At 37.2% G+C, this 15547-nt stretch overlaps 1 protein-coding gene across 4 annotated transcripts in view; it reads left to right on the forward strand.

The window, feature by feature from the left end:
* The window catches only part of ANKHD1 (ankyrin repeat and KH domain containing 1), a 106860-nt gene extending 95250 nt beyond the window's left edge, over positions 1 to 11610 (forward strand). For 2 of the 4 annotated variants that reach the window (XM_069589838.1, XM_069589842.1), the window contains 9 exons: positions 359 to 815; positions 1270 to 1416; positions 3019 to 3168; positions 3347 to 4959; positions 7820 to 7996; positions 9002 to 9253; positions 9814 to 9989; positions 10688 to 10852; positions 11131 to 11610. In XM_069589838.1, the coding sequence (XP_069445939.1) occupies positions 359 to 815; positions 1270 to 1416; positions 3019 to 3168; positions 3347 to 4959; positions 7820 to 7996; positions 9002 to 9253; positions 9814 to 9989; positions 10688 to 10852; positions 11131 to 11190 (3197 nt within the window). In that variant the 3' untranslated portion in view covers positions 11191 to 11610. The remainder of the gene's footprint in view (positions 1 to 358; positions 816 to 1269; positions 1417 to 3018; positions 3169 to 3346; positions 4960 to 7819; positions 7997 to 9001; positions 9254 to 9813; positions 9990 to 10687; positions 10853 to 11130) is intronic. The other 2 variants (XM_069589839.1, XM_069589841.1) reach the window with 1 other exon arrangement.
* Positions 11611 to 15547: the final 3937 nt, after the last annotated feature.

Raw genomic sequence — 15547 nt, forward strand, 5'->3', positions numbered from 1 at the left:
AAAGAATTGTTTATTGTACAATCTGGCAGTTATAGTAATAGGCAAATGACTTTGCTCTATTTGAATTCTAATTCTAAAATGCTATTTTAAAAACTTCTTAAATCCAATCTGTATTGTGATTTTTGGTTAGTTCATGAGACTAGCATTTCAAAGCTTAAGAATGTTAATGTTTTGTACTGAGTTAGACATCAAAATATGATACTTTCATTCTCACAACTGTAAAGATTTGTTTATTTACTAGTAAATACTGATAAAAGGAAAATATGACTAAGAGTAAATTATGAATTATTAGGTATATTCTGTCACAGTTTGTTTTGAGATCCATGGCTCTCAGTGTGATTTATATCCTTTTTCACAGTGGAGCAAGAAGTTCCCATAGAACCTCCTAGTGCGACTACCACCACCACAATTGGAATCTCTGCAACATCTGCAACATTCACAAATGTGTTTGGGAAAAAAAGGGCCAATGTTGTGACAACTCCTAGCACCAACCGGAAAAATAAGAAGAACAAAACCAAAGAGACTCCTCCCACTGCACATTTAATATTACCAGAACAACATATATCCTTAGCACAGCAAAAGGCAGATAAGAATAAAGTAAACGGAGAAAGCAAAGGTGGTGGTGCAGGTGGGAACAGTGATTCAGATAACTTGGACAGCACAGATTGCAACAGTGAGAGTAGCAGTGGTGGTAAAAGCCAAGAGTTAAATTTCACTATGGATGTGAATTCCTCTAGTGACAGGAGATACCCCCCACTGCTGCTCCATTCCCAAGAGGAAAAGACAAGTACCTCTGCTTCCAAAACTCCGACACGGTAAAATTTTCTGACTTGTTAATTCTGCACCTACCTTTCCTTTTGCATACCTCGCACAAGAACTTGAAGTAACACAAGTTGTGTTAAATAATTTAAGTCTACCACATTATCTGTCTTCAACATTTAAAACTGAAACATTTAAAACCGGTGTCCTCCTAATCATGTGCTAGTTATGAAAGGAAATTATTAGAACTTTAAAGATTTAATTTTTAAGTTGAAAATGTTAGCATGCCTTGGTTTTACTTTAATTATGTCATTTTTATTGATTATATATAGTCCTTTTGGCTTCTGAATCCATTTTAATACTAAAGTAAATGATGAACTCTTTGCCCTATTTCTGTTTTTCTGAATTGTTAGTAATTTGATGTGCCAAATTTTAATTCAAATATTTCAGCAAATCTCTTGAGTTTCTATCTTAAAATTTATCTTTTATTGGATTTGATATTTCTGTTAGACTTGAAGGCGAAGTGAATCCTAATTCCTTATCAACAACCTACAAGTCAGTGTCATTGCCACTAAGTTCTCCAAACATAAAGCTGAATATGACTAGCCCTAAAAGGGGGCAAAAAAGAGAGGAAGGATGGAAAGAAGTTGTCCGAAGGTAAGTACAATTAGTCTCATCTTTTTAACTTATCTCCTCGTTTTCTCCTCTTGTGAGATGGTTACCCAGTTAATTAATGAGTAATTTGAATGTGACTATTATTTTCAACTACAATGCCATATTATATGCAGAGTAGACTAAAGCAAAATTAGAAACAGTAAGAAATGTTGGCTTTAGAAAAACAAAAAATGCTTTATTAAAGCATAAGATATAACAGTTTACAGACAAATCATGCAAAAAGGTCACAAACTTCCTAAGAGAGAGTCACTTGACAGCAAAGTCACAATGTTATTGGTGAGGGCTATGATATTGTTTAATGGTCCCATTTTGAGTCAGACAAGTTTGTTCATCTACAGTATTTAAATAATGTTAGAGTTCGCTAAAGAATCATTGTCTACATTTAACTAATACAGTTAAATCACCATAAAAGGTGGGGAAAGAGCTCATAAAATTAAAACTTCCTTCTCCCTCAAAAAAATAAAGACAAATAGCAACACCCCTGCAGCCAACTTTGACAACTCCCTTTATTCACACTGCTTTATACTTAAACCATGAGGAATAAAAACAGAGAGGGACCAGTGCTTTAAAATGTTTCACACAATCCAGAAGGTATTTCAAGCCTTTGCTCATACTTTATATCAGGGAATTAGGACAAGACACAGATTTACTTGTGTGCACTTAATCACCAAAGGACTAACATGTCTGAGGTTTTATTGTATAATTTTTCTAAGACTTTTTGTCCATTAGAAGCAAACAAAAAAGGAAGAAGTGTTGGCAGAACAGGAGAAATGATGTGCACTTAATAATTAGATTGATTTAAGTATTATATTATTTATGGCCTAGTCTATGCTCTAGCTTTCAAAATGTCTAAATATAGTCTTACCAATTTATCTACATTAGGATGTTAAATTTTGATCATGAAATGTATTTTAGAGTCTGCAATTGGGTATTCTTCTGGCAGGTATAGTTCAAAGTTTGAGGGTGGAATCTTCAAGGGGGGAATCTTGACAGTCAGCAGTGACCACATGAAAATAATGGATGTTGCTTTCATTTGGTTCTGCCAGCAAACACTGGGTTTCCACAGTAATCCTGCAAGAGACCCAGGCCATCTTGTCAGATCCCAGTGTTAGCCTCTGGTGTTCTCTCTAGTTCACTTGACTCACACAAGTGGAATTCACACACTTGTGAATTGCTTTTTATGTAATTCAACTCCGAGGCTTATTGCTTAGTAAAGTCATTGAAACTGATAATCTGCCTGTATTCATTTTCATATAGAGTTTAACAATGTGGTATGCATTATTTTAATTTTGAAAGTATCAGTATATATGATCATTGCCATTCAGTTAATATGTGATAGTTTGAATGCTGGGATCATGAGTGACAAGTATAATTTTTTTCAAATAGCAATGTGTTTTTCATCATTACTAAATTAAATTCAGTATAATAAGAGGTCAGTTTCTAAATAAAAGCTTCTAATAACTTCCTCTTTAAGGTTTGATAAATACTATTCTCCAGATATTCATGAACATACTTACTGAGACATGTTTTTTTAATTAACATTTTGATTTCATATGCTCATATGTGTGATCTTCATTTTTATAGGTCAAAAAAATTATCTGTTCCAGCCTCAGTGGTTTCCAGAATAATGGGAAGAGGAGGATGCAACATCACTGCAATTCAAGATGTTACTGGTGCCCACATTGATGTAGATAAACAAAAAGATAAGAATGGCGAGAGAATGATCACAATTAGGTGATTATGAAATATATACATATGTATATTTAGTTAGTTAGTTCTGTGAGGAAGTTAAACTGTATTAGAAGCACATTTTTCTTAGCCATGGTACAATCAGAATTTTATTTCATGGTAAAGATTACCTAGTTTTTTGTGATTTTGATCTTGTTTTGTTTTTTGTTGGTTTTCTCCCCAGGGGTGGTACAGAATCAACAAGATATGCAGTTCAACTTATTAATGCACTTATTCAGGATCCTGCTAAGGAACTGGAAGACTTGATTCCTAAAAACCATATCAGAACACCTGCCAGCACCAAAGCCATTCATGCAAACTTCTCATCTGGAGTAGGCACCACAGCAGCTTCCAGTAAAAATGCATTTCCCTTGGGTGCTCCAAGTCTTGTAACTTCACAGGCAACAACATTATCTACGTTCCAGCCCACTAATAAACTTAATAAGAACGTTCCAGCAAATGTACGTTCTTCTTTCCCAGTTTCTCTCCCCTTAGCTTATCCCCACCCACATTTTGCCCTGTTGGCTGCTCAAACCATGCAACAGATTCGGCATCCTCGCTTACCCATGGCCCAGTTTGGAGGAACTTTTTCACCCTCTCCTAACACTTGGGGACCATTCCCAGTGAGACCTGTGAATCCTGGCAACACAAACAGCTCTCCAAAGCATAATAATACAGGCCGTCTACCTAACCAGAACGGAACTGTTCTACCCTCAGAGTCTACTGGACTAGCTACTGCCAGTTGCCCTATCACTGTCTCTTCTGTAGTTGCTGCCAGTCAGCAACTGTGTGTGACTAATACCCGGACTCCTTCATCAGTCAGAAAGCAGCTGCTTGCCTGTGTGCCTAAGACAAGCCCTCCAGCAACAGTGATTACTTCTATGACAAGCACTTGTAGTTCCCTGCCTTCAGTCTCATCTGCACCTATCACTAGTGGGCAAGTTCCCACCACATTTCTGCCTGCAAGTACTTCTCAAGCACAGCTTTCTTCACAAAAGATGGAATCTTTCTCTGCCATGCCTGCCCCCAAAGAAAAACTGTCCACACAAGACCAGTCCACGGCAAACCTGTGTCCCCCCTCTTCAACTGCCAACAGCTGCAGTAGCTCTGCCAGCAACACCCCAGGAGCTCCAGAAACTCACCCATCTGGTAGTCCCACTCCTCTGTCCAATAACACACAGGAGGAAGCACAGCCATCCAGTGTGTCTGATTTAAGTCCTATGTCAATGCCTTTTGCATCTAATTCAGAACCTGCTCCATTGACTTTGGCATCACCTAGATTGGTTGCTGCTGATAATCAGGATACCAGTAATTTACCTCAGTTAGCTGTACCAGCACCTCGAGTTTCTCATCGATTGCAACCCAGAGGTTCTTTCTACTCAGTGGTACCAAATGCAACTATACACCAGGATCCGCAGTCCATTTTTGTTACAAATCCAGTTCCTTTAACACCACCTCAAGGCCCACCAGCTACAGTGCAGCTTTCTTCAGCCATGAACATTATGAATGGTTCTCAGATGCACATTAACCCAGCAAATAAATCTTTACCACCTACATTTGGCCCAGCCACGCTTTTCAATCACTTCAATAGTCTTTTTGATAGCAGTCAGGTGCCAGCTAACCAGGGTTGGGGAGATGGTCCTCTGTCCTCACGAGTTGCTGCAGATGCCTCTTTCACTGTTCAGTCAGCATTTCTGGGTAGCTCTGTACTTGGACACTTGGAGAACGTGCACCCTGACAATTCGAAGGCACCTGGCTTCAGATCACCTTCCCAGCGAGTTTCTACCAGTCCAGTTGGTAAGTTATTGTAACTGTCATGACTGTGCAATTTGGGGCTTTAACAGCATAATCTAACCTTCCAAAGATTATAAAGCATTTATTTTATATGTAATATTTATTGCATGATCATGAAGAAACAAGGGTGTTATCATAAACAGTAAAGACCCCTTAATGACTGCTGATTGAGTAGACAAAAAACTAGTTATAGGTAAGTCACTCAAATATGAACTGCTTTATATTCTTTTTTATGATCTCTCTGTACCTGTTATCAAGGAAGTTATACCTTATGTCAGTTCATTTTCTTAGAATTGATATTAAGATATTCATAAAAGGGACCCATAGGATGCTTCAAGAATTCCAAATTCACAGACATCTTTAAAATCAAAGTGAGTGTTTGCATTTCTTTAATTTAAAAAGGTTGGGTTACAGTTCATAATCTACATTCTTTGTTTTCAGTCATGGGTGCTCAGAATGAATATTAAATGTCTTAACCCATCTTCTTTATAGTAGATGGAGCTGCTTGAAGAGATCCAGTCGTGTATGCACTCTTATTTTTAAAAAACAATTTCAAATCAGCTCTTTGTCCCTTGAAGTTAGAAATTAGCTGCTGAGGCGGTATAAGAAAGAGTTGGAAAAATAAGAGGCTAGTGGTGGCTCAGAGATATTTGGAAAGCCAGAATCTTATTTTCCAGAGTCTAAGGGCCAAAATTTTGTTCCAGTCTGCTCTATTATGCTCTGATTTAGTCCAATCTGCTCTAATAAATGCTAAAAAACAAATTACAAATTGTGGCTGACCTAGAATGAGAGTAAGAAGTAATAGTACCACTTATTTAGCATTTTTTTTCCAGTTGGAAAACTTCCCAGAGCCCATTTCCTTTTTATTAGTTATAAACTGATCTCAGTTGTTTAAAATTTGTGAGTTTACTAATATGGCATAGCCTTAGCATTTCTATCAGATACGTTTCCATTTACTTATCTTTTCAGGAAAACATAGCTGTTATATCATCTTTCAAATAGAAATAAATGTTACGTAAGACCATCCATGGTCCAAAATATTATTCTCCAGGATTTTTTTGTTATATATATAAATAGGTGCTATTTTAACTTTTCATTTTGGTCAAACTAATAAAGTTTTCAAGAGGCCCCAGGATGAAAGAAGAGCTCATTGCCAATGCTCAGACTGTGGTAAAATTTAATTAATTTTTAAATTAATCCATGTGACTGGCACTAACTAATACGTGAATTTAGATGCCTTAGCTAGAGTTGAGCTTCAGATCTTTCATATTCCAGTGTTTGAGCTCTTTGCACTCTAATACTGTATCCCAGAAGATGTGCAGATTATGAATGGCTGGAAAAAAGAAAGTAAGGAAATTATCCATCTAATTTGGTAGTAAACCAGGTTTGGGATCCTTATTATTCAGATCTGTAACATCAAAATTACTTATTACTAATTAAAAAAAAATTTTTTTTTTTTAAGCAAGCATTAATCCTTGACTTTCCTTCCAGGGTCCAGGATTGATTAAGCTTGGCTTCATTTCTTAACTGCCTGGGTGGTTTCTTTGGTTGACCTTTCAAAAGACAAGAAAGCATGTAGAGAAATTGGAACTTTCAAACTCTGCTGGCAGAAATTTAAAATGTTACAGCCACTTTGGAAAAATAGTTCCTTGAGAAATTAAAAAGGGTTACCATATGATGCAGTAATTCTTTTCCTAGGTATACCCAAGAGAAAACATATGCCTACACAAAAACTGGTATGCTCATGGCAAAACCATTCATAATAGCCAAAAGGTAGAAACAATCCAATGTCCATCAATTGATGAATGGAAAACAAAATGTGGGGTATCTATATAATAAGATATTATCCTCAGTATAATGTATATTTGATGAGATAAAGTAAAAGAAATGGAGCAGTTATTTGTGCTACAACATAGATAAACTTTGAAACCATTTTGCTAAGTGAAAGAAGCCAGTCACAAATGACCACATATTGTATAATTCTTTTTATATGAAATTTCTAGAATAGGCAAATCTAGAGAGAAAAATATGTTAGTAGTTGCTTAAAGGTTCAGATATGGATCAGGTAAAGGAGGATGGAGAGTGACAGGTAATGCATACATTTTCTTTTAGTGTGGACAAAAATGTTCTAAAATTGACTATGGTGATGGTTGCACAACCCAGTGAATATACTAAAGCCTTTGAATTAAAGATCTGCCTTAGAATTTTGAATTTTTTATGTTGATGTTAACTACTTTTTCCTGAAATGAGCACCTATAATCCTTTTCCAGATCCTTGCCCTCTGTCTCTACTACACTCTCCAGAGAAAGCAATGGAATTTGAGAAGACTATCAAATTCAGACTTATGTAAACTAGATATTGATAGAAATTTTGATGTAGTTTGCAACTTCTGATTTTTTTTTAATAAGATGGAGTTCTGAAATTATCTTTAGTTTAATAGTATGCTTTTCTTCCTTGTCAGGAAGAAAAAAATTGGTAGATTTTGTTATTCATTTTGCATAGGAAATGACTATAATTATAGAGATGAACAGCTATTCTTCCAAGTAACACTTAGTCACAACATGCTGTCATTTCATATCCCCTCCAATGAAGCCTTTGAGATTTATCTGAAACATACTCCAGGTGACTGCCATTGCTAAACACTGGACTTGCTATATCTAGTGTTGCCTGGGGTATTCTTCTAGACTGCAAGAAACAAAAATGGGTTTGGGACATACAGTGTGGTATAAATGGATTCTTGTTGCTGTGATCCACAGAATAAACTGTGTGCTTTCTTCTTTTTTAAAGAGGAATTAAGTAAACTTTGGACTTTCATTTTTTAAAGCCTTAGCTAATTTGATGTCTTGGACCTGTTTTATTTCAGGATTACCGTCCATTGACCCATCAGGCAGCTCCCCATCTTCCTCTTCTGCTCCTCTGACAAGTTTTTCCAGCATACCAGGAACTCGGGTTTTCCTGCAAGGGCCAGCTCCTGTTGGGACCCCTAGTTTCAACAGACAACATTTTTCTCCCCACCCTTGGACGAGCGCCTCAAACTCATGTAGGAATCCTGGAGGAAATTGTCCCAAAGAGTCTCTAATAAGTTATTAAATCATTTGTTATAGGGAACACCATATTGTAATTTTAAGTAATCTAAGTTATATGCAAATATCCAAGGTTTGTATTGCAGTCATGTCAAAAATTATCAGTCATTTATAGGCTAGAAAACTTGAGAAGGGTCAGGCTATTCTTTCAAGCTGGATTTGAGGTTACACTGAGACTTGGATCAAGAAAAGAGGTACAAAGAAAAGAGAGAAACTGAGGAAGAAGCTGCTTACCCTCTTGGTTTGAGTTCAGCTTTTTTGTATCCTCTATTTTCTGATGAACCATGGCATTTTTATCAAGAGTCATCTCTTTTAGTATCCAAACCACCACCTAAGGATCTAGTTACTTTATAGCAATCTAAGCATCATTTGTTCCTAACTCATTCAATATATCTGCCTTGAGTTAAAAAAAAGGAGAAAAGAAAAAGGGAAGTAGTTTTATAAGATGCTTTGAGGTCAGTATTGTGAAATGGTTGTATTTAAATATCTAATCAGTTTGGTATGATTCCTCATTTATTTTTACATTTGAGGAAACTGTATTGCCATTTATAAGTAAAAATATTCCCCTGTTCTGACTTAATTATTTCAATATTTAGAATAGATGAAGTTCTAGAGAACGTGAACAGGATTTGATTTTTTTTAATGAGCATCATGAGGTAGTCAGTGAATATTGGTCCTTTGACAAAAGAACTACAGCAAGAATAAATAGGGCCTTCTTCCTTTCTAGCCTTGTTCAGTTCAATTTAAAAAAAAATTTAGATTATTTGTACTTGCTTCAGGCAGTAGTAGTAGAGGATAATGTATATAGAACTCATATATTTTCATTTGAATGATCTTGCAAAATGAAAATTTTCTTTCCAGAACCTGTGTTGTGGAATAGATCTTTCCAACAAGGTTTCTCATATTTTTATAATTTGAATTTTTATATGTAATAAAACAATAGAGAAATATTTTGCCACCAGGTGACTCTCCTATTCCATCTGTTTCTTCGGGATCATCTTCACCTCTTTCAGCCACTTCTGCCCCACCAACATTGGGCCAACCAAAAGGAGGCAGTGCCAGTCAGGATCGAAAAATCCCTCCCCCCATTGGAACAGAGAGACTAGCCCGAATTCGACAAGGAGGGTCTGTTGCACAAGCCCCTGTGGGAACTGGTTTTGTCGCTCCTGTTGGACACAGTGGAATCTGGTCATTTGGTGTTAATGCCATGTCAGGTACAGTTATAGTGCCCTCTTTCTGGAGGGATATCTTGAGTAAATTGTGAGATTTTGCCTTTTAAACTTAGTTCCTTATCTAAATAAATAAGCTTAATTCCTACACTTAACTAGTAGGATTGTTTAAACCTTTGAGGAGCCCAGTCCAGTCTCAAAGTTTGGAATGTTAGTTTGGGTTATATATTAATAATAGATGTAATGTGTATGATAGTAATAAATATAAAATAATAAATACAGAGTTGATTAGAAATTAAAAATTCAAAGCATACTTCCTTTCCCTCTTAAGCTTTTCACTGGAGAATGGGACAATCATTTTATTTCTTTCAGAGAGCATTTAATCTTTTGAAGGACAAGGTAGAGTGTTTGGGATATTCTGAAAACTACATCCAATTACAGGAACTTGGGTTTTTTTTTTTTGGGTTGCAAAGATTTTTATGAATGTGTCCTGAGCTATTAAAAGAATGCTTTTGATTAAATTTAGTATGAAAAACTCCAGTGGTAATGTTTTGTTATTTTATCCAGATAAATAGCTAACTCTTGATTTCAATTCTTTTTTCTAGAAGGGTTATCAGGTTGGTCACAGTCTGTGATAGGGAACCATCCAATGCATCAACAACTGTCAGACCCAAGCACATTCTCTCAGCACCAGCCAATGGAGAGAGATGATTCTGGAATGGTAGCCCCCTCTAACATTTTTCATCAGCCTATGGCAAGCAGTTTTGTGGATTTTTCTAAAGTGAGTTGACAAACATCATTGTAATTTGTTTAACACTTTGCCAGCCAATGTAGTCACATGTTAAGGAGTAATTCGTACTGAAATAATTCTTTTTGGTTATAACTAGTTTGTTTCTATGAATTTGTCAGATCTTTTATCTATTTTCAAAAGTGGGTTATGTTGTTTACATTAGTTTGTCCTCGAACTATCCTGAAGATCCTGCCATCTTTCCAAACCTGGAAGATTTGACTTTTGCTGCTTTGCATCTGGCTGCCACAGCTGAGAAGGGAGGCCTCTCCCCCTCTGGAAAGCTGGCTCTGAGCTCACCATTGCCCTCTTGTCTGCTCTGAGAGCTTCCAGGTTGCCATAAAGCCAGATTGTGGCTGCAAGCTATCGTGTAGAATTCCCTTTTCTTAGCACAAGCTTATTAGTAAAGTAAAGTAAATCTAAAATGTGGGAAAGTTGGGGTATTATATGTTCATAAAATATTGGAAATTTCCCAATCATTGAATATTGGATTTAGTTGTTTTCTCTATTCTCTTTGAAAAAGTGTTGCTGATGTAGATAACTACTTTCAGTTTCTCAACACTGTACAGTGGTGCTATACGTACTACATACTCTGGAGTTCTTTGAATGAAGGGAAATGAGAGAGATATATGCTGGTATTATGGAATCATCATTTATAGTCACTTCATGATTACATCTTTCTGCTGTTTTAGGGTCTACCAATTTCCATGTATGGAGGCACCATAATACCCTCCCATCCTCAGCTTGCTGATGTTCCAGGAGGCCCTCTGTTTAATGGACTTCACAACCCAGATCCTTCTTGGAACCCTATGATAAAAGTTATTCAAAATTCAACTGAATGCACTGATGCCCAGCAGGTAAAATGAACTTAATGCTCTTTTATTTTTCAGATTTATCATGTCATCCTTTTAATTCTTTGGGTAATACAAGTTCTGAATATCAAAAGTCAAGACATCTTACCACCTTGATCTGAATTAAGTTTTTCAATATCAAGATGATGCTACTTAACATTTTGTTTCGTGTACTGTATTCTTTCTAGGCAGAAACAGTGAATTGCCATTGCATTTATATATTCGTTTTGTAAATGTCTAAAGATTCCTAATTAGAAATTCCAATTTTTCCTCCCCCTTTTCAGATTTGGCCTGGCACGTGGGCACCTCATATTGGAAACATGCATCTCAAATATGTCAACTAAGTTAGAAGGTCTTATTCTTTAGCCTTGTTTGAGAAATTTTGACCTTGGAAGAACCCTGGGGATTTTTTTTTAATGTGCCTAAGAAATTTTCTCTGAGGCTTTAGCAATGGAAATTTGATTGCCCATTGTATAAGAAAAAATTGATTTCCTAACCACCTGATTATGTTCTCTGGTTAGTTTAGCCATTTTGAAATTAGTGCTTTGGGCTAAACATACTGAATGCTACTTGTACGCAGAAAAGAATTAGATGATTACATATTTCAACCTTTTAGGGTGGTAAATACATGTACAATTGTTTACATACTTAAAAGGAAAAAGTTGAGTAAATTTCTTGTCATATAGTGGCTCTACTTAATGTAGCCTGTATTAATGTGAAATATTTACCAGAATATTCAATAAAAAGATGAACAGTGTTTAGAAGTGGGGTGTGATCCTTTCAGTGGTCATGCAGGTACTGCCCGATCCACAATCATATTGAACCAGGTTGTTAATACTGTGTTTGTAATAGGCTTCTCACATTTTACACTTTAGAGTCCATTCTTAGGTTGCCTTGCAGAAGCACTTTTAGAATGAGTTGTATAATTACTCTGTTAAACATTCCTTGTTCTTTGATTTTCTTGCATATATTTTTATAAGTGAGAATGTTTCAAGCCCCTGTAATGTATCCTATCTGATTTTAGCAGATAGGCCATTGAAAGGTTTAACTCTTTGTGGATCATGAGTATGTTAATAAGAACAATAGGATTTCAGTCAGATGACACTGAACAAACTTAAGACACCCAGATCACCCTTCAGACTCCTTTTGTGCTTCCTGACTTTTTAATCTAAAGATTTATTTTGGTTATAGGTGTGTAAGTTTTCAGTTGGGACATAGGAGGGGGTGAAGTGACTCATGTACTTCTGTTGTATTGTCAAATCAGCTGAATGTTTATAAATATGTGACTAATTCTGAGCTTAGTTTCATGAACAGCCAATATGGTCAACAAACTAAACTCAGAAACCCTGGAATGGATTGCTTTGGCCAAACTATAAGCTATGCCAAGAATCTGATGCAATAGAGAAGAAAAAAACTATCACAATGAAAAGAACAGTTATCAACTTGTTCATGTTGTAATGTGGTTGAATTACTTGGTCTTAGATAAAAGCAATCTAAAAAAGAAAACAAAATGTTGGAGACTGATAGAGAAGCCAGAACACACTTTAAGGCAAAGAAGCTTGCACAGAAAAATAGTAACTAGGAGCACAGCCATACCAGAAACACTTTTCTACTCTCATACAAACAGGAGTTCTTAATCTTCTCTGCCCTCCTCCTAGAGCCACCACTAGATGAGATACACCATGTTTGTTCTATGTTAGACATACCTGGCTCTTTTGTCTTCTATATTATATTACATATGAAAGATTTCTTATTTTCTATTTTGATTGGATTTAGAAACTGTCACTGGTGTTAAAGCTATTGCCTTTGTAGTGCTTAATAACCACATCAGGTAGTCTCAAGAGACCTCCTCACCTTGAGGGGAACAAAGGACCCCTAGGATCACCTGCATATCTTGCTGTTTCCAGTTATCACTAATAACACCCCCTCCCCCCAAAAAATCACCTAATATTAGTAAAATGAATGGAACTACTCTTGATGAAACATATAGTGAGAGATAATATTAAGTAAATTATTCAGTGGGACAAAAAGTAAGTGGTGTTCTATCTTAACTAATTAAAGTACATTTGAATTTTTGGAAGAGCTCTTCCAATATCTTCTACACCCTGAGGACAACAGAATGAGAAACTTGATCTCAGGTCAGGAACTAGAACCCAAAAGAAGATACAATTATGAGAAACCCCTAGGAGAATTAGGAACAAATAGCAGCTGTGCAGTTTGTAGCAGTTATTTAGGATACCCTCCTTCCTGTCCTTATCTGTACTGCCTTCTTTTCTATTTGAATCCCAGTAGCCTACTCCCCACTACATTTTGCCTGCTATAATCTCTTCTTCCTCTGTCTTGCCTCTTCCTGGCATTACTTTACTGCTATTTTACCAACCTGAACCTTGGATTAAACCTAGCTCAGGTAAGAACTTAATTATTTTCAAATATACAAGGGATTTGTGGGGAGGCAAAATGGGTAGAGTGGAACAAGTGTCAGAAAACTAAATTCTCTTTTCATTTCTGCTACTCAATACTGTATGACCTTAGGCAAGTCATTTTTCATCTCTGGGCTTCACTTTCCTCATCTGAAAATGAAATTTAGTATAACTGAACTCAAAAGGGTCTCCTAGTTCTAACAGATTTACTTGTCTCATGAATGAGAATATGTGGTATAGGACTGCTAGAAGCTGATGCATTGCTGAGGTTTGAGAGCCCCTACCATTTGTTTTCACATGGAATCAAAAGCCTGCTGTTGTGAGAGCCATTATTGATTTTGGGGATTTAGTGGAGGCAGAAGAAAACCTTGCACACCCATAGTGAGTCCTCAAGTCATTAAGAAACATCCTCCTGAAAAAATAAAAGGAACATCCTGCCGAGGCATAGATCAAACCCTATGAATAACAGCTCATTCAAGAAATAAAACTGTATCATCAAGGTTTCTGAACCTACTTATTTCAAGTAGTGTTCAATAAAATAAAATCCCACCACCAATAACAGTATTGATGTTTTTAAGACCCTTTAAACCTATTGTGGCTACAGTGTGCTGACTTGCCCTTTTATAGGCCAGTCTGCTTCCTTCAGTCCCTGCTCTCAAAGGGGAAATTTCATCACCTCAGCTAACCAGACCGAAGAAGAGAGTTGGACAGCCAATGGTGGCCTCTCCCAGCCAGAGGTAAGAGATCTCAGGACCTGGAACTATAGTTTCCATCTTGAAAATTCTGACCAAGTCTTCCCAACCTCAAAATTAGTATAGGAGGTACCATCCTTAGTTTGAGGTGGCTTTTAGAAGGGGAAAGGCTGATCATCTTAGAGTTTCAAGCCAGACAGAGAAGAGTACTTAGTATACATGGTTCTGTCCCACTGTTTTAAGACCTTTGTACCACATTGTAAACCTATGAAGAGGCAATCAAACTGTATGAAAACAGCTTCTGAACATCTTGTTCTCTAACTAGTCCTGGAGCTCTTCTACCAAGAAATGTGGCTGGTTGTGACATCTTTCCAGTGGACCCTGTCCTGGGGTGAGGGACTCTAATAATGCTGCATTTTCTATTCATGCTCAAAGATGTGTCACCATGTGTCAATGTTATTGACAGCTATGGTTGAGTATCCAAAACTTAAGTGTGTTAAGACCACATCCAATAAAGGCAGGAGCCTGAGCTTAAAGACCTAATTTGGAAAACAAGATTGTAAATCTAATGATGAGATTACAAACCTATTTTGTGATTGCTTTTCATCTCTTCCTATCTTATTTTAATGATACTGATGTTGTGTGTATGTGTATTGGTCGCTCAGTCGTGCCCAACTCTTTGCGACCCCATGGACTGCAATCCACCAGGTTCCTCTGTCCATGAGATTGTCCAGGCAAGGATACTGGAGTGGGTTGCCATTTCCTTCTCCAGGGCATCTTCCCAACCCAGGGATCGAACCTGGGTCTCCTGCACTGCAGGCAAATTCTTTACTGACTGAGCTATAAGTAATTTGCCTGGTAGCAGAGACCTGGCATTTCCCTACAGGTTTAATCAGATCTCTGAGTTTAAGTTGTTTTTCTTTTTAAAGCTCCTATACTCTAATGGTCAGTCAGTTCAGTTCAGTCACTCAGTCGTGTCCGACTCTTTGCAACCCCATGAATCGCAGCATGCCAGGCCTCCCGGTCCATCATCAACTCCCGGAGTTCACTCAGACTCGTGTCCATCGAGTCAGTGATGCCATCCAGCCATCTCATCCTGGATCATCCCCTTCTTCTCCTGCCCCCAGTCCCTCCCAGCATCAAAGTCTTTTCCAATGAGTCAACTCTTCGCATGAGGTGGCCAAAGTACTGGAGTTTCAACTTTAGCATCATTCCTTCCAAAGAAATCCCAGGGTTGATCTCCTTCAGAATGGACTGGTTGGATCTCCTTGCAGTCCAAGGGACTCTCAAGAGTCTTCTCCAACACCACAGTTCAAAAGCATCAATTCTTCAGCACTCAGCCTTCTTCATAGTCCAACTCTCACATCCATACATGACCACTGGAAAAACCATAGCCTTGACTAGACGGACCTTAGTCAGCAAAGTAAAGTCTCTGCTTTTGAATATGCTATCTAGGTTGGTCATAACTTTTCTTCCAAGGAGTAAGCGTCTTTTAATTTCATGGTTGCAATCACCATCTGCAGTGATTTTGGAGCCCAGAAAAAGTCTGACACTGTTTCCACTGTTTCCCCATCTATTTCCCATAAGTG

The sequence above is a fragment of the Ovis canadensis genome, chromosome 5, assembly GCF_042477335.2.
Source record: "Ovis canadensis isolate MfBH-ARS-UI-01 breed Bighorn chromosome 5, ARS-UI_OviCan_v2, whole genome shotgun sequence".
Lineage (NCBI taxonomy): Eukaryota > Metazoa > Chordata > Mammalia > Artiodactyla > Bovidae > Ovis > Ovis canadensis.